The sequence below is a fragment of the Argiope bruennichi genome, chromosome 9 (genome assembly GCF_947563725.1).
Source record: "Argiope bruennichi chromosome 9, qqArgBrue1.1, whole genome shotgun sequence".
NCBI lineage: Eukaryota > Metazoa > Arthropoda > Arachnida > Araneae > Araneidae > Argiope > Argiope bruennichi.
This window is the reverse complement of record NC_079159.1, coordinates 18,442,175-18,469,327: the sequence shown is the minus strand read 5'-3', so window position 1 is coordinate 18,469,327 and position 27,153 is coordinate 18,442,175. Positions and strand designations below refer to the sequence as shown.

Genomic DNA, 27,153 nt, shown 5'->3' with positions numbered 1-27,153 from the left:
GAAAATATAGGAGTGTCTAAATTTACTATAGTTTTAAATTTATTCTAAGATATAATTTTTTAAAGGTAAAATGAGAAGAAATTTAAAACAACATTTCTTTTACTTTTTTCAATTTTCATTCTTTTTTCTCATGATATGCAACAAAACACAATGAAAAAAAACTGAAAATACTATCTATTTTCACTATATTATTGATTTAATTTTTAATTCAGTTAAAATCTATTTTAATAGATTTAATAAATAATTTAATATAAATTTTTAATCATTTCTAAACTTATGTAGTTCCCAGCATAAATTTATTTTAGAAAAGGCTTGGAAAAGCAATAATTAATGACAGATATTGATTTTGGTTTTGGAATAAAATTCAAAATAAAATATGGTGATTTTAAAATATTTATTTTCTTTTATTTATATGAGAATTAAAATATTTTCCTTTGATTTAATTAAAATTTATTTAAATGTTAATTCACTTTCTTCTAACTTTATCTATATAAGTTCAAGTCCCCAATATAGCTTTTAGCAAATCACATTTTCTTTTATTTCTATGTAAATTACGATAACTAGACATAGGTCCCAGTGATATACAGATATCATTCCATCATTGTCATTGCCGGTTAAACGGTCAAACAGGCATGGAAGCACGCATTAATTTTATTCTTACTTTTTTATAAATTGAGCTAAAGTCCATGTTAAATCACGAATGACACATTAATTAAGATAAATGACCGCATTATTGCCCATCACATAATATTTAGTACCCTAATGGGTAGTTATTATGCTTAAAAAGATTTTGATCCAATTTAAAGTATGTGCTGAGATATAAATTACCTAATTATGCGTGAACCGCCCTTACGATGAATAAAAAAAATAAATATTAAAGCAATAGAAACATCGCTTTGGGTCTCGGTGAATTGCGTCATCCGTTTGCGTCGCAATAAAGAATGGATTCCCCTCAGTTCCAAGTTCCACAATTTTGACATCCATGAACTTTTTTATCTGGTAATTAATGTGGAACACATTACTTCCTTTGACTGAATTGCGAGGTACAGATTCAAAAAGGAAAATTGAACTGTCCAATAGATTTAAGCCAGACGTTGTGTGATTTTTATTTTAAGTTTTGTTCTTACTGACTTATCACTCATGTGTGAATAATGAGTAGATTGTAGTTCACCTTTTGATGATAAGGCACTACTGCGGGGGATAAACACAGTATTTGAATTATGGAAAATAGCCTACTGCTTTGTTTATTTGGTTTTTTCCTGGGTTTGAAGTTTGAAAGGGTGTAGCATGATTGATTACTTCGGGGTGCTCTGACCTATAACAGATTCTCTATCAGTTTGCTTATTTTTTTTATCTATTGGATAGTGAAAAAGTATGTTTCAGAGATAAAAATGTGATTTAAATATGATAGATTTGATAAATTAACATACCAATGAGTGAAAGAGTTCAAAAGTTGAAGTATTGATCTCATTGAATCGTCGGAATCTTTTTGAAAAATTAAATAAAAAAATCAGTAAATGAAAATTGTATTTCCATGTTAGTAAATCGGAAATGTAATATTTTATTATAAATGAAGCAATAAAAAAATATTAATCGAAATGAAATTTTGATTAAAACCTTGAGTTTTGTTTTATCATATATTTAAAAATTTTCGACTCGAAAAATATTCAATATTAATTAGAAGCATGTTTACACTTTTTAAAACAATTGTATTAAACTTTTAAGAAAATAATAACAACAAACTGCTTATGTGAAACCAAGTTAAATTAAAATTTAGTGGAAAAAGAGTACATTTCAAGAAAAAAATTAATAATACTTATAATTATATCCCACTTCCAACTTTTTCTATAAATTAATATTTTTGGGGCGTTGTAACAAGTTGTTTACTTGCCGAAATTTTACGCCAATTAAAATTCTCAAAAAAAAATTCTAAAACATAGTTTATTACCTTTTAAAATGTAGGAAAAATTGTCTTTATAAACTTCAATGCAGAGCCCTCTCCTTTCCAATTTTCAAACTTTTATTGGCTTTTTCTTCTCTGCAATGAATGCTTCTTCATCTTTAATGTTTGCGATTTAATCACAAATTTCTGGAAACTGATCATTACCAAACTAAATTTGTACATTTATAGTATGTAGAAAATAATTTCCTTTATAATTTTCTTTCTTCTTATTTAATGAAAAGCCTTCCCCATTTCAATTTTGAGAATTTAATTTATTTCTTCTCCTCTTCAAAAAATGCTTCTTAGTATTTAATGTTTGCTATTTAATCATGAAATTCCGAAAAAATTATATTTCCAAATCAGATTTGTACAATTTTTGTATGTAGGAATTATTTTCTTTATTAGCTTTAATGCAGAGACATTTTTTCCTTACATTTTTTCGAATTTGATTTTTTTTTTTTGCTTCTTCATCTTTAATGCTATTTATCATGAAATTCTGGAAAATTAATATTACCTATATAGTTTTGTATATTTTTAATTCGTGAGAACTAGTTTTCTTTCTAAATACTTCCCCCATCTCTCATCATATCTTTAGTCTCTTTTCGATCTCTTTATTAAATGCAATTTAATTTCTGCAATTCCTATTACTTTAAATAGAAATTATAAAAATTGATATTTTAAAACGGCGGTTAGTAATTTTTTAGTATGTTGTAATAAATGTTCTTTTATAAGTTTTAATTACTGTGCTCTTCCACTTATCGTAGACTTTATTGAATATTTTCAATTCAATGAATATAATTTTATATCTTTAAAATTTTCTATCTAGTATCGAAATTTTTGAAATTCAATATCACAAAACAGTCCATTGTAGAAGTTTAAAATGTCCTTTACAACCTTTTATCCTATATAAAACTTTTCGCCTCTATTTTTTTAATAAACGCTGTTTCGTCTCCTGAATTTTCAATTATTCATAACTTTGCTGTATATAAAAACGATTTTTGTAAATAAAGTTTTATCTTCCACTGATTTTCTGTGTTTTTAATTAATGGTGTTTTATTTCTTTAACATTTGATATCCTGTGTAGAAAAAACTTAAATTTTAGCCTTTGAAAACAACTTCTCGAATTGTTTAGGATACAGAGTTTCGTTTAGTTAATCGTTATTATTATCCTAGAATTTTCTTTATAGCTTTGGTTCAAGCAGGCATTTTTTAGAGTTTTTTTTTTATTTTTCCACTTCAATAAATGTTTATTTTTTGGAAAGTAATATTATACAGCAACGATTCATAATTAGTGTAATTTGGAATCAAATTCGTCTTTAATCATGGCAGACTCTGAAAATATCTGCCTTAAACGCAACACTTGGGTAAAGCCTTAAACGCAAAAAGATTCACAATTTTGCATTGGAGAAAAGATGATACCTTTAAGAGAAAACATGGGACAAAATTCAGGAAGATCACTTTCACTTATTTACTAAACAATATATAAGAACTTTATATAAATTCTGAATTGAAACATATTAATATTATTCAAAAATAAATTAAAAAGTAAAATTAATAGCTAAAAGAAAAATGTGCTAAACTAAGGAGTACGGGTAAAAAACGCTTTATATTCACGCATCTCCTCTCGGTGTAGTCAAATCGTTCGGAATTGATAAGGGTGGTACAAATCTCATTTGAGGTTAAATGACAATAAAAGAATAGTGAATTGCTTTTAGAAATTTTGAAGAAATGCTTCTAATAAAAATTAAAAGTTAATGCACAAATATGATGTGCAGCATTTTTCTTTGAATAAATTTTTAAAGATTTACCCTTTTCCTTTTTAATAGATAATATTTTCGACTCCAATTCTGATATTTTACCATTCTGATTAAATTAATGAATATTAATTATCTAATGTATTGTTTAATATTTAAAGATTTTAATGATTTATAAATTATCTCGAATTTTTTACACTTATATGTCTGACTAATACAGAAATCTGTTTAATAGAATATTTTCAAAATGTATTTATACAAAATTTTTATCTAGAAAAATAAAAATGAAGCTCTGATTTTAGCTTTAATGGATCTGAACCTGAAAAAGAAGAATTTTTAGAATTTTTTTTTCTCACTATAATTTGTAAGAAGATGTAACTTTAAATTTTTCTGATCCTAACATTAACATTTTAAGCGTTTTTATATTTTTTTTCTTATAGCTTTAGTCGTAATTATCAGGAAATATATTTTAAAAACTGCGAGCAGTTTTAAGCTTTTATTTGGTAATCTAGTGCTGATTTTTCTAACATTTTGAATTTATTTATCAGCTCTTAGAATATCGCAATATATTGGATTTTATAAACAATTTGGAAACATTTTTAACTGTTTAATATTTTAAAATATTTTTCGGTGATATTTGATGACAGTTAATTAAATTTTTGTCAAAATTACAAATTATTTTCTGTGTGATATCAAGATTCAATGTATATAAATACTTTAAAAAAGAAATTGTCTAAATAAAATAAATGTATATTCTGAAAATACAGATATATGTATTTTTTGAAACAAATCAGTTAGTTTTAAAGTAATTTTAAACAGAATATTTAAGTAGTAAAAAAAATTACCAAAGGAAAGAACTGCTATTTAAAGTTTAATATTAAATAGGTATTCAAAAATTCTGAAAGTTAAATTTTATTTTAAGTATTTACATATAAGCATTTATTTAATATCAATTTATTTACTCTCGATAATTATTTCAAGATTGTCTTAGTCACAAAAAAGCATGACAGAAATATTAATATAAAAATTCATGAGATTTCAAATTTTTTATTTTACCTGTTTTTACCTGGGAAGGTTAAAAACTTCTGTAATATCATGAATAATTTTTGTAAACAATGTGTTTATGAATATCCATAGTTAGTTAGTTAGGATTTTGTAGCACAAGAGTGACACATCTGACTATGCTGCATCTGCTAACTATTATATGGATATTCTATGAATATCCATAGAACAAAAAATTATAGAATTTTTATTTAGAATTGCAACAAAAATTGATAGAATTTTTATTTAAAAACAGATAAATAATTATTTTTGGCACTAAGCAAAAAAATGTAACCACAAAGAAGCTATTAAAAATAAATAAAACATTAACGAGAAAAAATAACGCTCATTTTTTGAAATGATTTTTTTTTCAAATCTTATTAAGTATTTATTAGCGATGAAGAAAATTCGAAAGATAGATAAATGATGCACTTTTATCATTAAAGGTAGATAAACAGACAAAAATATATCAACGATGTCTCACAAAAAAGCCATTAAAGATAATCGAAACATAATCAAATGCTTAGCACATGATTATGTTTCGATGCTTTTTCAATTCTAATAAATATTTATTAACGATGATACACAAAACCAACTAAAGATAATGAAACCATTAACAGAAAGACTCTAGTCCACTCTTTGAAACATCCGCACATGTCATTCTAACTCAGTGTAACGGAAGGAAAAAATAAAAATTTTCGTTTAATGAAATTCCACTCGGTGAGTGTAATGAATGGTCAATGATTAATTCCAAACTTTGTGAACGCTCCCAACCTGCAGACGTCACACATCTTCCTCCTTTATTGTCCTCATATTCTAGATTTCGTATCCCCCGCTCGCCCCCGGTTCGGGTTCAAGAAAGTGGTTCGTTCGAAAGGGTATTCCATGTCCACGCCCTTTTTTCGTAATCTGTCATAATTTTTCACTCTCTATATAAACCCCAGGTCTGCTCTGAAACCAGCATCATTCGAAAGCTCAATTACAGCATTCAATTCACTCTTAGACTTCACTTCCGGAGCAACAATGATTAAAGTAAGTTGAAACTTTCCACTTTTCTCCTTTATCAAATCCTAATGAAGAAGGCAATCAATTGAAAAGCATAGGACTTGCAGTTTCAGATTTCGGTTTCTGCGAATTTCGTCTCTTTTTTTGCTCAAAAATTTGTTAAAGCAGAGTTGGATCTCCTTAATAAAGATTAATATTTTCAGTAAGCTAATATTCTGATTAGATTAAAGACTTGGGAAAGATAATTACATTTTTTCTTGAAATGATAGTTAAAACTTTTTACTTTTCTTCTCCTTCAAATCCTAATGAAGACAGCAATCAGTCGAAAAGCATGGAACTTACAGTTTCAGATATCGGTTTTATAAGAAGTTAATCTCTTATTTGCAATAGTTTGATAAAAGAGAATTGGATTGAGTTAATAATAATTAATATGCTATATAGTTTCAGTAAGAGAATTGTTTGATTGAATTGACATGGAAAAGATATTTACAGTTTTCTTAAATTGTTAGCTGAAACTTTTCACATTTCTCCTACGTCAATTCATAATGAAGAAGGCAATCAGTTGAAAAGCACGGGACTTTCAGTTTCAGATATTGATTTCTTAATCTCTTTTTTGCAAAAGTTTTTTAAAGCTGAGTTGGATCTCTTTAATAATTAATAATATTCTATATATTTTGAATAAGATAATTTTCGGATTGGATCAAATACTTGGAAAAGATAATCAGAGTTTTGATAAAACGTTAGTTGAAACTTTTCACTTTTCTTTTTCATCAAATCTTAATGAAGAAGGTGGCCAATTGAAAAGCTTGCTGTGTCAGATATCGGTTTCTGTAAAAACTTATTTCTTTTTGCAACAATTTGCTAAAGTAGAACTGGATTCTCTTAATAATAATTAATGTTCTATATATTTTCAGTAAGAGAATTTTCTGAATAGATTAAATATTTGAAAAATCTAACTATAATTTTTTTTAAATGCTAGTTAAAACTTTTGACTTATCTCCATCGTCAAATCCCAAAGAAGGACTTGCAGTTTCTGATAAGTTGATTCCTTTTTACAAAAATTTGCTATCAGAGTTGGATTCTTTTAATACTGCTTTTTAATCTATAAAACCATTTTTTGAATGGATTACACTCCTTGAAAAAAGATACATTTTTCTTAAGATATTAGATAAATGAAGTCGAAATTATTAAATAGTTTATAAATTTTTGAATTTTCTTTTTCATTAAATCCTAACGAAGAAGAAATCTAAAAATAAAGGGGGGCTTCAGTTTCATATATCGCTTTGTTCAAAATTGATTTCTTTATACAGAAACTTGTAAAGTAGAAACTAAACAATGATTTAGACAATATTACTGGCTTTAAGAGTTTGAACAGAATGACTATAGAGATTTAAAATCTAACATATTTAATTATTATTTATGTCTAAAAACCTTAAAGAAAAGGAATTTCAGTTTTAAAAACAAGATTACATTACAATAATTCCAGATATGTAATTTCTCATGATATGTTATATAAATTAAAAAGTAATTATTCGCTTTTCTTCAACCTTAAATCTTTAGGAAGAAGTAAATCAAAAAAAGGAAATGGCCTGCAGCTTCGAATATCAGTTTTTCCGGGATTTGTTTCCTTTGTCGATTATTTCATTTGTAAGAGCAATAGATATAAGTAAAAAAAAAAATCTCAATATAATATATTTGCCTTCTAGACATTTTCAGAATGAAACATGAAGAAGGGAAATTAATTTAGTTTTTTAAATTAATTTAGTAATTTTTAAAAAAATTAATTTAGGTGAATGAAAAGGAAATAATTTCATTCATTTTGCAAGATGGTTTTATTTGTGTATGCTTTCATATTTCCACTAGAGTATCTAGATTTAGTAAATTATTTTTATGAAATTTCAAAGGATCAACACTGGCGATTAGTTAAAATACTTTTGAATCGATATAATCCCGATACAAAATTCATGAATTCACAGCAAAACACAAGGACCTAACAATTTAAATTTTTTTATTGCGTTCCTATTTCAGTTCATTTTTTCAGATTCGACCCAAAATAGCATCGAGTTGCTTGCTTCAAATGAAAAAAAAAATAGTTAAATTATTGCAAAAAAAGTGTTAAAATATATTTTTTCAGGTATAATGCTTTTTTGCCATATGTATGTATTTGATTTTTTTAACATTCAAAAATTTAACAGCACTTTTAACTGCATTAATTAGAAATTTTCTAATTGATAATTAAATTTAAATATTAATTATAGAAATTAATAATATGAGGAAATACATTTTCATGATCTCAGTACTAAAAATGTAATGTCATTCAAATGAGTTTAAATATTAATTTTCATTCCTCTTGGATTTAAGAAGTAAAGTTGTTAAGCTAGAAGACCTCTTTAAAATTACTTTCAAAGAATTTTTAAGGATTTTATTCGTTCAAATTTGAGAAACAATCATTAAGTTTTTATTGATTAAAGATTATAAAATATATAAAAAAATAATACTGAAAAATTATTATTTCTTAAACACTTAAATCTTTAAAATCATTATTATAGCAATATACTTTAATGAATGAAAACCAGAGCAATGTACAAATTAGGATAAGACCTAATTACTGAGCACGCAGGTGGAATCAGATTGCGAATGCTATACTTCCTGTCTATATTGAGACTGAAGTTCAAATGGAAGTGTTTCATTTAAAAAAAAAGTGGATCTTTTACCTGCTTGAGGTTTCTTAATTTTTTTTTCTTTTCCAGACAATTTGCTTTTTAGCTTAAAATAATAATTCACAGTTTTTTATATTAAGTTTATTTTTATAATTTTTTTCTCATGGAAATAAACATAAAAGAGGCGAACAAATGCTCGTGGCAAAAAAGAAAAGGGCGAATAGTCTTGAATCATGTTCGAAATGGTTTTTAAGAAATGAATAATTAGATGTTTAAGTATAACAATCGTGAACCTATTAATATCTATCTACTTTTATTAAACATTAAAAAAAAATCCTTAAAAGCTAGGTATATCCAGCCATTTTGATTTCAGTATTTTTCTTTTAGAAAATTTTTAAATAATAGAATCTTTTCCCTCCTGTACATAAACGATTATGTATATTTCTATTTAATTTAAAATGAAAAAAAAATAAAAATTAGTTTAATACATTTATTTTTCAGAAACCTTACCTAATAAACATAATTACAATATCATATAAAACTCCGACTTTTATTATTCCGTAGCTTAATTTTATGGGTACCTTTTTTATTGTTTATCATAAAGTAATCTATAGTTTCTTTTAACAGTTTTGCTCTAAACTTCTGTCTATCTGAAACTATTCCTTTTTACAGTGGATAGTGGAAAGATGTGGATTCACTTAAGTTGTATTTCACTTGCTGACTATTGAAAATATTTAATCCACTTTCATCGCCATATTTCAAATAAAATATGCTTATCTAATTTATACATTATAATGTAGAAAAATTTATTCCATTAACCACGATATTTTTTTTGGGGGGGGGGGGCTTAAGTTTTAATCTGAGTAGGATAGTGAGTCCATTCATGAAATGTAATCTTTTTCTGTTCTTCAAAACCAGCAGTATTTGATAATCACTGAAAACAACAATGAGTTATAGTTTATTGTATAATACTAAGAAGAAAATCTCATATCATTTTACAATTTTATGTAAAATTTATTTATTAAATGAAATCCTTGCATTATCCTTATTAAGTAATATCTTTAAACAGTCATTATTCTACTCACCTTTTATGACTGGAGGTTAAGAACCTTGAGTTCAAGCACTCTAATACTCTCCCCTCAAATCAGAAAGTTACATATGTCCATCCACGTAATCACACTAGAAAAAACTTCTTATAAAACTTCTTTTGTTCCTAAACTTTTTTATAGAGCAATTTTAACTTTCAGGCTCTTCTTGTTACCTGCCTTATTGGACTGGCTGCAGCCCAGTACGGACATGGAGGATCCGGTTATGGTCCCGATGGTGTCCGAAACCGATACTTCATTCTGGGACATGGACGAGGACCTATCTCTACTTCCATCGGAAGTGGAATCTATGGCACATCCTTAGGAGGTAGCTATGGCGGATATGGTTCAGGAAGCAACGGACGATCCAGCTACAGACCCAGCCATTCATCTGCCTATTCTGCAGGAGGAGCTGAAGGTTACGGGCATGGAGGTCATGCTTACGTTCCAGCCCCAGCTCCAGTCTACGCCCCTGCACCACCTGCACCAGTTCACGCCCCAGCTCCAGTCTATGCACCAGCTCCTGCTCCAGCAACTCACTCATACGCCCCTGCCCCTGCAGTCCGATCTTACGCACCTGCTCCACGAGCCTATGCTCCAGCTGCTCCTTCCTATGCCCATTCTGCTCCAGCTGTTCGATCTTACTCCGCCCCAGCTGTAGGCCACGGTTTGTACGGACCAGCTGTCAGTGGAGGTTATTCAGCACCAGCTGCCTCATACGGTCACCATGATGATTTGGTAAGTCTGGTAAATCATGTAACATGCCTTATTCGACAGTAGGAATAATGCTGAATATTAATCCTGGTATGAAAGGAAGCAATCTTCCTTAGAGTTAAAATATAAATTAAATTAATTCATTATAGTTTCCTTATTGATTGTACAGATTTCGTGCCAGTACAATTTGCTCTGAATATGAGAACAGATCATGTTTAAATTTATTATTAGAACTCCATTTTTCCTCCTCCACAGAATTAATGTCTCGCCTCTAATAAGTTGTCTTATTAATCTCTATATCCTCTAATAATCCCATCACTTAATGTGTGACGAATATATTTACTACTTATAACTGAGATTTATCCGAAGTTGACCGATAGAACCACAGATATCTCTCAAAATAAGTTGAAGAAGATAAAGGAACTTTTCTGTTTGCTTAGAAAAATTTCTGTTTTCGAAGCATATTTAAAGTTTTTGTCTCGTAATCAAAATAGAAAATAACTTACGAAATAAACTAAATAATTGGCATTTTTTTACTATTTTGAAATTACAAAGATCTTTGTAAGATATTATGGATCAATGCATTAACTTAAACATTGTAAATTAGTTCTAACAAAATATTCTATCACCTTACGTCATATGCATGCATTTTAATTTAAAGAAATCCATGTTTCAGCTTTTTGAGTTAGCTTTTTTTTTTTTTTATAAAACTGGTCAATGATAAATAAAGTAATTTGGCACTAACAAAAACAATTCGAAAAAATTTATAAGCAATTAAATACATTTCTACAATACCTGATTTCTGAAGGCACCGAATCAATTAATTTAAATATATCTTTTGTGCAAGTAAAAATTCTGTAAATAGAATTAAATAGCTCAAATTCATTAATTATTAATGTTAATTATATTAGCCAAATACTAAGGCTAATTTAAAAGTGCTGTATGAATTCATTTTAATTAAAAATTTACCATTATAAATGAGATAATTAGTAAATAATTACAGAATCGATAATAAAAAGAAAATTTTATGAGAAATTTCATCGCACAGAAATGTATATGCACTTATTCCACTTTTTATACAATCTGTTACTATAAATTATTTATTAATCTTAATTTATATAGAAAATGCTTTAGAAAAATTTATTTAATTATTAATATATGGAAGTTAATTCAATTCGTTAATGGATGAGCATTTGAAACGTTTTACGAGCACCTTACCTTTCAATCACCAGATGGCAGCACGAACAAAAATAATCCTACGCTGTTTTTACCTAAAAGATACCACGGAAATAAATTTGCATGATGCATATAAATTTCTAATTATTTACTATTCATTGATTTACATACTGAATTATTAATGAAACATTGATTGCATAAGATAACATACTGATAAGAGGATTAAAAATATACCACTTATTTCTGTAACCATATGACAATGATATTCTATCTTTTAATTGCTTTTCCAGAATTGTATTTCTTGATATTTTATTCATTAAAATATGCAAATGAGCAACATTTTAAACTTAAAAATAATAATTTAATCTATGATGTTAGTAAAGTTCGGTTTTCAACGTATTATTTTAATATTCGATAGCAAGTCAAGCTCTATTTTCATATTCTAGGCCCAACCTACCCCATACGATTTCGGATACGATGTCCACAATGAGCACGGAGATCAGATCTCTCGACAAGAAGCTGGAGATGGTCACGGAAACGTAAGGGGCAGTTATGGTTACAGGGATGCCTATGGTATCTTCCGACATGTCGACTACGTTGCTGACCACTACGGATTCAGGGCTAATGTCAGAACCAACGAACCAGGAACCGCTCCCCAAGACCCAGCTGATGTAAGAATGCACGTAGAACATGGAGGATATGCTGGTGGACACGGTTATTAATTTATTTAAACAATTTTATTTCTGGAGCAATTTGTAAAGGTAAGTTTGAAAGGAATTATTCTACATTTATTCTAATATTACTACTTAATTATTCTTATATTACTGCATTTCAGTAGACAAATTGAAAAATTAGTCACGTTAGTTAAAATCTTAAGATGAATTTTTTCTATATATTTGTGTTAACTATAAATAGATATAAAATGCGTAATAAATTTTAAGTTAAGTTTTTTATAATTAATTAATACAAGCACTAAAGGCTATTTTAATGTGTAATTTTAGTAAAATCATGTTGCACTTTGCAAAAGTTAATTTTTTTTCCCATTAATATGAGTGGGTAAAGATTTCTTAAACTTCTTTTTAAACTATAGCATTTACGAATTCCTAGGAATCTGTGATTCATATTATACATATAATCTATTAATACAAAATCACTTTAATTTTTTTCTAGATTGTTGAGATATTAAAATCATATATTTCTATTTATTAATTTTTCGTAAATATATTGTTTTAAATCTTTTTAAATGAAAGTTGATGATAATAAATTCATTCAAACGAGCTATGATTCTTCTGAAAATGAATGAAAAAAATATTTTCAAATACTTGATATCTAAAACTATCTCAATCATTTTATAAAAATTTTATCGAGATATATGTTTGACTATTCGAACTAATGTAAATTTGTAAACTTCTTGTAAATAAAGCAATAAAAGGCAAAATTTATTTGAATTAATTACCAAAATATCTAGATAATGTTAATTCATGAATATTTATAGTCTATATAGACGAACATAAGCTATTTACATTACTATAAAATGATTTACTTTAAAATCTAATTTAGGCTATTTAAATAAAGATTCAGCTCTATATAAACAATCATTTTTAATATCTAATCTCTCTAAAACAAATCTATCTGAATTTATTTAAATAACATAAAGTAGCTAATTTTAAAATAATATTACTATATACTTTTTTTCTTTTAAAAACTTTATATGTGATTTTATATTGTGTAGAATATTGGAGCTAACATAAAATTTAATAATTCTATCCTAAAGAAAGTGATTTTAAAACTAAATCAAGTAATTTAAACGAAAGATCTAATCTTAAAGATCTATTCTAGATCTTTACCTACCAAGTGTTTTTTAAAAAGTTATTTTTAATAAATTATGTATATAAATGCATCTTTTTTTTTTTAATTTCAGGTCTTTCATGGAAGTCTTTCTGAAAAAGAAGGGCTTTCGTGAACTTTGATTTTACAGGGAAGCGTGTACGTACAAATAATAACAACTTGTATGTTCTGCAATCTTTTTTCTCTTACGCCTCTACGAACAAATGCTTATTTTATAGGGAATTGTGATGTTTCTAAATAGTCGTTATTTTTTGTTTTTGTGTTGCATGTTGTTCTGTACGCTGTACAAAGCTTGTTGAATAAATGTTTTTTTCTTTAAAAACTTTTTTTCATATTTTTTTCGTATGCAATTCATTCAGGATTTCCATTACAACAAAATATTACTAAAACTACTAAAAACATTTTAACATTATTAATATAGTTCAAAATATTATTATACATTAAAAACATTTATAGTAAAACAAAACACCTCAGCTGTAAATTGAGTGATTTTTACTATGATAAACTTGGAAATATCAGCAAAAATTGTCTTTTTTTTTAAATTTTCAGAACAATAATGAATATTTTTCATTAAATATTTTACATATGGATTCAAAGTATCTAAAACCGGAGTTCCTCTAATGACTTATATTGATTAATATCAAGAGAGCAATTCAATGTAAGAATTTTTAAACATTAATTTCGATGTTTTAATATTCATTTAATTACATACATATTTTATGTTTATAGAAATAAATTATTAATTTAAAAAAAGTAAGGAAATGTAATAATACTAATATTTAACACATATTTTAATATTGATTATTTCAGTGATAAATATGTAATAAATTATTCTAAAAATCTATGAATTAGTTACCATGATATTTTTTTAATTATCTTAAAAAGAGAATTTTGGTTGTATTAAAATCATGCATTTAATAATTCAAATTATCTCTTTTGGGGGGGGGCTTAAAAGTTTTTTTATAACTCAAAAGATTAGTCACTTCAAATTTCATTTAATAATAATATTTAATAGACTAAAATTTCTTAGAACTCTAATTGTTTTTTCCTGCTTTAATAATTTCAAATATTAATAAATATTTCATTTCTTAATTCTTTAATCAATAATATTATTAAATCAAAACATGCCTTTAATTTTACATCCAAAACCTGTAGCATATTAAGCAAACATGCAGCAAAATTGTCAATCTTCATCAGATTGTTAATGTAGTCTTAAATGCATAGGTATTCTGTAAACATTTCTTTTTTTCAATATATCCTGATATCTTTTTAAGCTTAGTACTTTTTTTAAAAAAAATTAGTCTTTTATCTTTTTAACTCCTAACTTTTTAGAAGATTTATTCCCTTATCTCTTTACTCTTAACTTTTTAAGATTTACCCTCTTAAATCTTAAATTTTAAAACGATTTTTTTTGTAAATTTTATTAGTGAATCAAATTAGTTCTTATTACAAGCATCTTTGTAAAAATCAAATACTCATTTTTAAAACTTTTATCAAACTATTATTTTGAATAAATTTCCAAAATTAAAATCGCTAAACTTTCAAATACTTACGAGCCCCTTCATTTTCACATCAGTTTAATTATAATGTGATTCACATAAAATATCTACTAAGATTTATCTTTATTCGGCTGAATCAAAATTAGCTTATAAAATTTATTCTACAAAAATAGGATTTCGAAGTTTCGTTCAAACACCAAACTTATAAATGTAAATAAATATAATATAATAAAGTCTTTAATATAAAACATTATTAATAAATATTATTAGTTTGTCAGTGATTAATGGTTAATCAACTAAGCTTTACACCTTGACTGGAATAGACTGGGTCTATACTGGTTATAAAATAAAATAAAATAATTTTTAATAAAAAAAATTGAAACCAACTGCCCTAATATTATAGAATTCTTGAAATTTTAATAATAACATATTTCCATTCATAAATTTTCAAATATAACATTTAAATATTTCAAAAATTAAATTAAAATATACGAATTAATATATTTAATCATGGAACGTAGAAGAAACTTTCATTAATGTAATTCGAAAAGACTTTTTTGAATCTTTAAATAATAATTATAATAACCAGCGCTTTATTCAAATAAAAATATTACTAAAACAAAATTGCAATTAAACAAAAAAAAAATTCTGATTTTCATAAAAATTTATTTCAACGGAAAATTATTTCTCAAAATCAATTAAAAATTTTCTGTTAGCATTTTTTTTAAATTCATTAATTTACAAATTTATTAAAGATTTTTTAATTTATTAATTTTTGAATAAAGAAAAAATATGAAAATGATTTAAAATGCACTTTTCCAAAATATATAGAAAATTAACCAATAAAGAAAAGGAAATATGAGCACTTCGATTAACAACTAAGCAATATTTGGATCTGAATTGATTAATAGAGTTTACTCAACTCAAACTCATGAAACTTTATTTAAAACTAAGTATATATTAAGTCAAGTAAAAGTTACAGCTATTAAGCTTTTATTAAGATGTATTCTTAGTAAGAACGTAATAGGTAAATTAAGAAAAAAAATGGTATATTTACTTAAAAATGATATACTTACTTAAAATATACCATTTTGCCAATATTTTTTTATAAAAGATTCAATTCAATTAAACTCAAATGAATTCACAGTGAATTAAATTTATATCCTTAATTCTTTTTTCCTATATTTTAGAAGATAGTACACATGCCATAATTCTTTTTTAATATTCAAATGCACAGGAATATATTGAATCCTAAAAAGACAACGTACAGATTAAAAAGATATAATAATAAGAACGATATAAACATTGTACTAAAGAGAATTCATTCATTGTATATTTTACTACTATCCAATCAGTTTCGAGCATATAAAATGCTTTCCAATTTAGAATAATTTTCTTTGAAAACATATTCAAGAATCTTCAAATTAAAACAATAAAGTTTATATTTATCCTATTTTCGAATTATTTTGAATTAATCTTCTGAATGAAAAGGATTACGGAAATAAAGATCGCATCATAGTATATATCTGGAGATTATATTTCATTCCAAACGCTCGAGAACTTGTTTTACTGGAGTCAATGATACGATAAAATAAAAAAAAATGATAAAAATAGATCCATATCTCAGTAAAGGAACAAAAATTTAAATCCTTAAGGCAGAGGATAAAGTGAAATTTATAAATTTTTATTCTTTATTTTTATAAAAAATGAAATTCCCAGAACTTATTTATGTTAACAAGGCATGATAAGCAAGCTTTTTTAAGAAACAAAATAAATAAGGCTTATAATAAGAGTTTGCGGATAAATAGCCTATTTCAAATATTTTTAAGGATCATTTTAGATTCTTCCTCCTACTTAGAAATCATTAAATGTCAAGTTTTTTTTTTAACTTCTTTTCAAGAGCAACCTCTTTTTAAGAAGACATAGCTTTCGTAACTGCATTTGCTCTAAAAATTCTTAGTGACAATTTAAGTAAAAAATAATGCAAAAGATTAAAGCTATTTAAAAGCGAATTCAAATAGAAATTGTTATTTAGCAAATTTCAATGGAACATTTTAGAACACTTTAATTTTGTAATATTTTTTTATCAACGAACTTAAAATATCCGATATCAAGAAGTTATCGCGACTCCGATATCTCTATACACGTTCATAGCAGAAGTCGTAAGTCATTGTTTATAACTCTCTGATCTATATAATCATACACTCATAGATTTTCTTAGAAACTCTCATTGACTGTGATTATTTAAATCAGAGACTCTCATTGATTACGATTTATTCGCTGAAAGATTATTTAACAAGTAACTTGTTTATAATGAAATTGATGGAACTCGCATACCTATCCCTTTCAGGGGCGAGTCATTAAAATGTTTGAAATATGATAAAAAAAATCCTATCAATGTGATTAATAGGTTGTGTAAACATAGATTTTGCAATCAATTCTTTTTTTTTTTTTTTTTTTTTTTTTTTTTAATATATCTTCTTTCACAGAGGGTGGCGTCCTCGTTTGAGGACTCCGCCCGTCTAGAGCAATCTCTGAAGATGAAAGAAAAAATTTCTTCCGAAAAAATTTCTTCTGATTATAGCGGTAATTATGAATATTTTTGGTAAATAAACAAAGTTTTAGGTAATTTGAAGCATTTAAAATATTAAATATACAATTTATGACATATTTATTACGAAATTTCTAAATTATATCTGATATATAAATTATAAAAAATAGAAATTTTTGCAACTTAAGACAAAAAAAGCAATTAAGAATAAGAACTATCTAACAAAAATGCTAAAAATATATATTCACGATTAAATTTAAATTGATAAATATCAAATCGAAAGCAAAAAAATTAAGAATAGCTCATTAGTTGGCAAGAAATCTTTCGAAACATTTAAGAGTGTCATTTTGTTTAACACACAATGGCACATTGCATATTTTACACATTGTTCGTGTTTTATGCACATTTTCTTTTGGAACGGTACAGAAATTTTTTATAACTTTATAAGAAAAAAATCGCAAATAATTAAGCAGAGCATGAGTGTTAAAAATAAGAAACCGTCTGGGACAAAAGGAAATCTGAAATGTTTTCTGACTTCAAATACGGATGGTCTTTCTAAGAAAACAGTAAAAGACAATCAACCCCCCCCCCCCGAACACAAAATCTGCATCGTACCTTCTCTGAAAAATATCAAGTTGTAGCTTTCCCACAAATACGGAAGGCGACAAAACAGAAGATAAGCGGACAAATAAACAGATCTCCTAGACGGGCGGTGTCCCCAAATGAGACCACCCAGAAATCGACCATTTTGGTTTGTTCTTAAACTAATTTGAAGCTTCAAAAGAATTATGATTTAAAAACTCGTGGATATTGTAAGAAAGCGGATGACTGATTCTGATTAAATTCCAATTCTAAAGAACACAAAAAATTCCTATATTTAAGGCAAAAAAATCGAGACACTTTTAACATAAAATTAATACCAAAAAACAATATAAAATTGCTACCGTTGCCATCTATTCATTAGAAAAGAAACTGATTGCCCTTTACCACTATTTTTTTGAGTTTGAAAACCAATAATTTCTTTTACAGATTTTTTTAAAACTGATGTCCACAACCCTTTAATGGGTTATTGATGTATCTCTATGTTGTACATTTGCTTCCTAAAGCGATAAGTTTGCATTAAAAATATCTAGCGCTTATGAAATAAACATATTCAAAGTATTAGGTACTAGTTTCGGAAGTTGTGAGAAAATTATCGCGATGTAACCATACACTCATAGATTCTCTTAGAATCTCTCATTAATTACGTTTCATTTCTGAATGATTATTTATCAAGTAAGCATGTTTATAATGAAATTGATGGACATATCATAATTACAGATGTATCTCTATGTTGTACATTTGCCTTATAAAACAATAAATTCACTTTTTTTAAAAATCTAGCGCTTATGAAATAAACCGATTCAGAAGATCAGGTACAATTATCAGAAGTCCTGACAAAAATTATCGCTATCTTTAATAAATATATGCATTTAAAAAATAAAATTTAGAGTCATATGTCGCAGTTATGAAGCTCTGAAATATGTAATTACACACATATTTCATTGCACTCATTGATTATGTTAAAAAGTTATTCACTCAACATTTTTCTTGATAATGAAATTAATTGTAATCTCGTATTTAAAAGTACCTCTATAAAATAGTTTTGGTATTTCTAACAGATTGAACAGTATTCAGAGAAATCTAAAATTGAAAAAATAATAAATGTCAAATGAAAATTTTTCCAAAAAGTGCTGTTAAGGAGAGCAAAATGCGTAACGATAATACAAGCATCTTTAAAAATATGTAGTCAATAGTTTTTCAATATTTATTTTCATACAATTCTTTACATATGTATAAACTAGTAAAATAAGTAATATCATTGAGAAGAAAATGGAACTAAATATACATAATCAGGAACTTGTGCCATAAAAAATTCTTAAATTTTTATAACCCTTTTAACTTTAAGCTAAATAAAAATATCCTCTATGAGAAAGTTTAACATTTTATTTCTGAAAAGGGGAAAAAAAACCAACCTAAGAACAATTTTTTTCAATCACGTTTTTTTTTCTTTTGCGAGTGCATTTGTGTACAAACTTACTCCTTCTACACGATGATTTCATTTTCTAAACATTTTGCCTCATTCATGTAATAAATATTCATCAACAAAACACGAAAAGATAATAAAACATGAAAGCCAAAAATACTTAAATTACAATTTTAAAAAAAATCCTTCAATATATTTTTGAGCAATAAAATCAAAATATCTCATGATACTTCTATGTATTTCTAAAATAGACTTTTGTAAACTTGCAAAAGAATAGAAGTAATCTCCTTTATTATGCAATTAAGGCTATGAAAACATCTGCTATTCTATGCTAAAAAAAAATCTATTTTGATATTTTCTATTTAAAAACTTTTCCTCATCGATGTGATTTTTCAAAACAAAACCCAGTTTTACAATCGATTATTAAAAAGCTGAACCCTTCACTAAGTGTTAGCATTCACCGTGTTTTCGATTTATCTTAATTGCCTGAACATAAAAGTTTGAAAAGTTGAAGAAGAATCACTTCCTGAAATTTTACTGGGATCGTAAAAATTAATTACTTGACTGAAGTCTTTAATTCTGAGGAAATAACAAGTTGTTTCAGCTTTTATCTGATGCAGTAAACTCGATTTTGATGACGCAGTAAACACGTGTTCCGTCAAATGAGCTGTAAGAAATCCTCCCGGCAAATGGTAGCAGGAATCAGTAATGATTTATTAACGATCATTAATGCTTATTTTTCATTTACTGCCATCATTCATAAAAATAACATGATCATCTAAATGGACTGCAGCGCATTAAAGATCTGCTGAATAGCACAAATCAAATCTCACGTCACTTTCTGAGGTAATTAATTATTTATATGCAAAAATAAACGGTATTCATGAGAAACTTTGTATTTTTCGTCACCAACTGAATTCGTTTCTGTGTTCCAGTATGATGAATAGACATTAAATAAGTCATGGGAAAGCGTGAAATGAGATTTGGATTATTCTTAACATAGTAGCATGCTAATGCTTTTTGCTTGATTCACTTAGCACACAAAACTAAAACTTATACAGTAGCTACGCGCATGAATACAAATCCAATAACTAAAAAATAATAATAAACAGTAGGATAAAATGTACTTAAATATTTTTAAATGTTAAAATTATAGGACAAAATATAACAATGTTAACAAAGTAAAATATACCTTTCTTTTTGTACAAAAGTGTACTGTAACAAAGTAAAATATAGGTTTCTTTTTGTACAAAAGTGTACAGTAACAAATTAAAATATACCTTTCTTTTGTACAAAAGTGTACGGTAAAAAATTAAAATATACCTTTCTTTTTGTACAAAAGTGTACAGTAACAAATCTGGTGTCATTTAAATGTTTCTTTAAATTTTAAAGCAGTTTAGAAATAAATTTAGAAAAGGGCAGAAAAAAAATTATTATTTCAATAACTTCGCATTCGAGATTTTGACGTATTTCCATGCATCAGACCATCCTGAGTTCGGAAAAACATATTTCTGGAGTTATACCTCCTGTTTATGAATACGATAACACAAAAACGATCAGAGCTGTACCTCTTGAATTTGGTATATGGAATATATACCAAATTTAAAGGGATTTCTTTATAAAATCTTAAGCTAAATCCATTCAAAAGACCTTTGCTTGATTAGTCGATCAAATACAAGTGAATTCAGTAAATTCAGATAACAATAACATTTGGTGCGCATGTTTAGCATCTGAAATGTGGGTTCTTACCAAATTTAAAATTAAATTTATCAGTGGTTGACCATCTGTCTGTCTAAACTTTCGCATGCGTGTAAATGCAATAAATCATAAACCCATTAATCAATGTAAACGCATTGACTCAAATCAATGAAATTATGTACGTTGTCTTCGGACTACAACTGCAATTCTGTGTCAAAATTTGATTGTAATTGGTTGGGGGGGGGGAGTGTTCAAAATACATATTCTCTCAACAGAGTCAATAAAAAGGATAGATTCACGCCAAAGTTCTGTATTTCATAATTAATGTTTGTCAATACATGCAAGACATTTTCAACCTTACCCAAGATCCACAATTTTATGCGGGGGGAGGGGGGGTAGAGCTAAGAACTTTATAGCACAGTATGCAAGTATTTCTTCTGGTGACTCTCCCTATTGTTTTGAAATAGTATCCTCCGGAGTTATTGAAGAAACTCGTTCAAATTTTGATTAATTTTTAATTAAAATTTTGAAAACGCTTTCTTAGTAGAACTGCCGTGTGGAAAATTTGGAACGCTTTCTTCGTGATGTACGTCCAAGGCCGCATGACGTAATTTGTTGGTAGTATATCAGCATTTTAACATTCCCATATTAAAATATGGATTATGTCACATTATTCCGAAAACTCTTTGGAATTTTGATGAACTTTTCATTATAATTTTGAGATCCCTTTCTTAGTAGAACTGCCGTGTGGAAAATTTGGAACGCTTTCTTCGTCATGTATGTCAAAGGCCACATGGTGAAATTTGCTGGTACAATATCAAAATTTTAACATTTCCATATTAAAATATGGATTATGTCACATTATTCAGAAACTCTTTGGAATTTTCATTAATTTTTAATTAAAATTTTGAAAACTCTTTCGTAATAATACGGCAGTTAGACAATTTGGAACGATTTCTTCGTCATGTATGTCGCAGGTCACATGGCTAAATTTGCAGGTAGTATGTCAGCATTTCAACATTCCCATATTAAAATATGCATTGTGTCTTATGAAGAATATGAAAAATGAGGTATACAAAAAGAAAGAGAATTTTATTATTTATTAAAAGAATTTGTGTATGGAATTGAAAAAAAAAATATTAATGTCTAAGAAGCAGAATATGCACATGTTACTTATTATTATATTATTATAAACTACATTAAACTATATTACCAACAGTGTGCAAGAATCTAACAATAAGGAACATAGTTTCTGATAAAAGCAACAGATATTAATGTAGACTGTATTTGATGCCGTCATGTTTTGCTTTCGTGGAATAATAAACAACAATTACTCAATTACCAGTTAATGTATTAATCAGAGATTCATCATACACATTCCATTTCAGTTTAAAATGAAAATGAATATTAAAATAAAAATATATTTTATTAATGGTGGAAACTTATTTTCTGATTACAATGACAATTTTAAATAAAGATATTTTTTTATTAATGATGGAAACTTATTTTCTGATTACGATGACAATTTTAAATAAAGATATTTTTTTATTAATGATGGAAACTTATTTTCTGATTACGATGACAATTTTAAATAAAGATATTTTTTTATTAATGGTGGAAACTTATTTTCTGATTACGATGACAATTTTAAATAAAGATATTTTTTTATTAATGATGGAAACTTATTTTCTGATTACGATGACAATTTTAAATAAAGATATTTTTTTATTAATGGTGGAAACTTATTTTCTGATTACGATGACAATTTTAAATAAAGATATTTTTTTATTAATGGTGGAAACTTATTTTCTGATTACGATGACAATTTTAAATAAAGATATTTTTTTATTAATGGTGGAAACTTATTTTCTGATTACGATGACAATTTTAAATGAAGATATTTTTTATTGATGATGGAAACTTATTTTTTGATTGCGATGACAATTTTAAATGAAGATATTTTTTATTAATGATGGAAACTTATTTTCTGATTATACGATGACAATTTTAAATAAAGATATTTTTTTACTAATGATGGAAACTTATTCCTCGATTACGATGACAATCGGCAGATATGACATTCGCTAGTATTTGGTTCATGATTTTAATGGATTTTTCTATTCAGCCTTATAATTTAAGAGAGACCAAACGCACACAACGAGATACAAACAAAATACAGCTTGATAATAGTTTTACAAGATGAAAAATAAGTACTATAAAATTATGCCATCAAAAAAACGAGAGATAAATAAAAAAAAATTAAAATATATTATCTATTTATGTTCAGTCCCACAAGGGCTAATAAATATCCACATTCATTCTTCCAATTCTTACTATTTTGTCGAATGTCATAATTATATTTATGAATATAAAAAAATGTAACTGAAATAAATTGCAATCAGCACGAATTAATTAATTTTGTCTGTTCTATTCTTCATAAAGCGTTCTTCTCACTTGCATGTAATGTATTATCATCATTAAAAATAAGCAGCAAAGGATTTACATGTTGTTATGCCAAATCACATAAAAAACAGCAATTTGGCATTATTCCATCATTAAAATTATGAAATAATTTAATTGATCATGCTTCATAATATTGAAATTTTCAGCAGGAGATTAACAAAAAGTTGCAGGCAATTTTGAAATTTCTCATTTTTAGGCTCCAGTATTCTGACATGATGGAAGTTCAGATATTTGATATAGTATTTCTAGCTCTATCTATAAATCAAACACTTATGCTGATAAGATTATGGTGAAAAGCTTATAAGTCAAATAACAGCTACGAAACACGAGCAGTTGCTTTTGTCTTGTGGTCTTGTTACTCGGCGTCGAACTACGAGGTGCCATTTTCTATCCTCGCTCATAACAATCCACTACAAGATGATTGTGGTAATTCTAATTCCACTTTATACAGTGTTTCCAGTAATTCCCATGACTCTAATACCCATAATTGTAAAGTAACGGCAGCTGTTTCTATTGATGTTCTGTTTCTAGCCCTATCTACGAATCAAGCACTCATGCTGATGAGATGATTGTGGTAACCATGATTCCATTTTGTCCATTGTTTCTAGCTACGCTCATGATTCTAATACACAAGGCTGTGAAGTGATGGTAGTTGTTTTTATTGATCTACTGTTTCTAGTCCTATCTATGAATCAAGCACTCATTATGATGAGATTATTGTGGAAATTCTAATTCAACTTTGTCAATATTTTTAGTATTGCCCATGACTCTAATATTCATGGCTGTGATATGATTGTAGCTGCTTCTATTGATCGACCGATTCTAACCCTATCTATGAAACAGGCGATAAGTGACTGTTTGTTTCGCCAACTGGCGATAAACATCAATCATACCTACGGAGATGAACTTTGCTCTCCAACGGATACGAGTGACTCACTTCCTGCCTTCGCCAGCTGGTTTAGAACTTCTGTCTCGTGCTGGTCGATGGAATTACGGCCAATGTATCATGATTTATATTTGTTAATTTAATTTGTAATTAAAATTTATTTTTGTTATTTACATGGCTGGCAGTTTTCATTAAGTAAAAATGTTTTAATACTTTAATTTAAAGTAAATTTGTCAATGCGTGTTAAACCACGCACCAAAAATATTTTTTGTAATGTAAACTCATGCTGATGAGATGATTGTGATAATTCTAATAGTACTTTGTGCAATGTTTCTATTATTGCCAATGATTCTAAGATTGTGAAATGATGGTAGCGGTAATTCCACTTCGTGTAAAATTTCAAGCAAATTCCCTGGTGATTATGAAGTGCTGATAATTATAATTACACTTCTTCTAATGTTCATGAATCAAATACTTATGTTGATGATAGTGATTGTAATTCCGCTTGGTTTATTGTTTCAAGCAATGCCCATAAGTCTAATATTCATGATTATGAGGTTATGGTAACTCTAATTCCACTCCTTATAAAGATTCAACCAAGAACTTGAGATAAATATTCATATTTCATGAGATGATAGTGATTCTATTTTCATTTGGTCTAAAAAAGTATCAATCGAATAATTTTGATAAATAGAATCGTGGGAATTTTATCAACTAGAGCGATCTCAGAGCATTTAGATAGCACTTGGGATAGCATGCTAATCTTGTTTTAATATTGTGTCTTTTGGTAAGAAATAGGTCTATATTTGTGTTTCTCTAAAAGGACTTCTAACTGCCAGCCAGAGAAATACCATATGCTATGACATAATTGTAATATAAGAAATATAAGAAGGAATAAAATTAAATCTTAACAAATAAAAACGAGAATATGAACTAGAGAATATATACTTCACTCTATAAGCTTATTTCACTCATTTAAAAAAATTTATTTGAAATACATATTACTTTATAGTGACATATTTTTAAAAACAACAAAAACAATATTGCTCCATTTCATATTGTCTATTTCAGTTCTTCCAAAAAAGAATATAAAGTGAACTCTTCGTAATCAATAATGCATACTTATGATTATGTTTTACATTTAAACACACTGTCTTACGTCCGTAAAAAAATGAAAACAAAAATCAGAATATCCATCATTAAATTGATAAAAATTCAATTTTTTAAAAAAATTATTTTGTTTTAAAATTTTGAAAAATGAGATTAACAGTACATCTTGTTAAGTGACGATATTTAACTGATGATGAAAAATTCTCAATTATAAAGAAAAAATATATTGGAAAGGAGTACGGATTATATGCAAATTGAACACAAGCAACAAACAAACAAGAAATTTACAAAAAAAAAAAAAAGGAAGAACTAGATATTTCAATATTTTTTACAAGAACATAAAAATATTCATTTTTGGAGCAAACATTGATCCGACAGACAATTCGTGTTGAAAATTCTAAGCAATATAAGCTATGAATAAAGAAATTAAGTCAAGATGATTGATCAAAGTATGATTGATCTCTTTATTTATTTGTATCAAACGCTGCCAAAATTGTCTAGCATATTTTTTATTTTTAAGACATAAAAAAAACTTACGATTTTATGGTTTGATAATGTTGACATAAAATGTTTTTTTGATCTATTAATACTTTTTTAACTCTCAATTCTCTAAGAATCTTGGTGTGAGGTCTGACTTGAATATTTATTTAGACCTAAAATTTACTTATTGTTATTCAATCCACGATGCTTTCAAAATGTTTCAACTCAGATAAAGATTTGGTCTTCATTAGTTTTGATTTGACAGCAGATATGTTATTCATAGTATTTCGGAACGAAGGGAAATTGAAACATTTACAGATATTATCATTTGATAAAAATAATAAAAGAATGTATTAAATAATATAAAATAATAACAAAAAATAGTAAATTTCTTTGGCGTCAATTTTGCGTTTTATTTCGTATTAAAATTTTGATGTTTATTCTTACACAAACAATTTAAAAATATTTTTTTAGAAATGTAAATATTCCACTATCGTTTAATGGATTTTGAAAAAAAAAAAAAAAAAACAAGCAATAATAAACTTCCAAAGACAATATTTTAAAAAAATTAACGAACATTTTTCACAATAATAAATTTCTCTTTTTTATCTAGGCCCATTTTATATTCTCGTATTTGTTGTGTTATTTTATTTATTTTTGGCGACAAGCCAGTTTACCAATCTTAATGCTTGTTAAAATGTTTAATTAAATATTTTATTTAATTTGTCATTTAATAGCTTCTACTATTATAAAAAATTATATATATATATATATAATTTTTTATTATATATATAAATCATGTTTGCTTTAAATAAAGCTGATTTATTGAATAAATAATGTAATTTTTTGTAGATATTGAAAAAGATCACAGAAAACTTTGTCTTATATATATATATATATTTTAATTTTATATTTCTTGTTTATTTCATTTCATAAAGACAAGTACTAAAAACTACACTTTTCTAGGTGTTTGCAGTAACATTTAACTTATTTTCTAAACTGAGCTTTTGTCAACGTGTTGGTAACTCGTTGATGAAGCTAACGAGCGTAACTAAGCTAAGCTTTACGTGCTCGTGCAGGTTAAATTTTGTTTTTATTTTGTTCGAAATAAATTGGTGAAAAATATTGTTAAAATATTTTTTTTTTAAATTCATTAAAAAAAGGAAATTAAATTTCTATGTTAAGATACTGATATCATAAAAAAAAAAAAAAATC

At 26.6% G+C, this 27,153-nt stretch overlaps 1 protein-coding gene across 1 annotated transcript; it reads left to right on the top strand.

The window, feature by feature from the left end:
- The first annotated feature begins 5,510 nt into the window (after positions 1 to 5,510).
- Positions 5,511 to 13,502, top strand: LOC129984672 (uncharacterized). The gene is made up of 4 exons (XM_056094600.1): positions 5,511 to 5,769; positions 9,650 to 10,225; positions 11,824 to 12,138; positions 13,299 to 13,502. Exons 1-3 carry the CDS (start codon positions 5,761 to 5,763, stop codon positions 12,097 to 12,099), a joined length of 861 nt encoding a protein of 286 aa, XP_055950575.1. The 5' UTR covers positions 5,511 to 5,760; the 3' UTR covers positions 12,100 to 12,138; positions 13,299 to 13,502.
- The last annotated feature ends 13,651 nt before the right edge of the window (positions 13,503 to 27,153 follow it).

Excerpts from the sequence above, each read along its gene's own strand:
- LOC129984672 (XM_056094600.1), top strand. Across the intron at positions 10,226-11,823 it reads ACGGTCACCATGATGATTTG|GCCCAACCTACCCCATACGA; the intron begins GTAAGTCTGGTA and ends TTCATATTCTAG.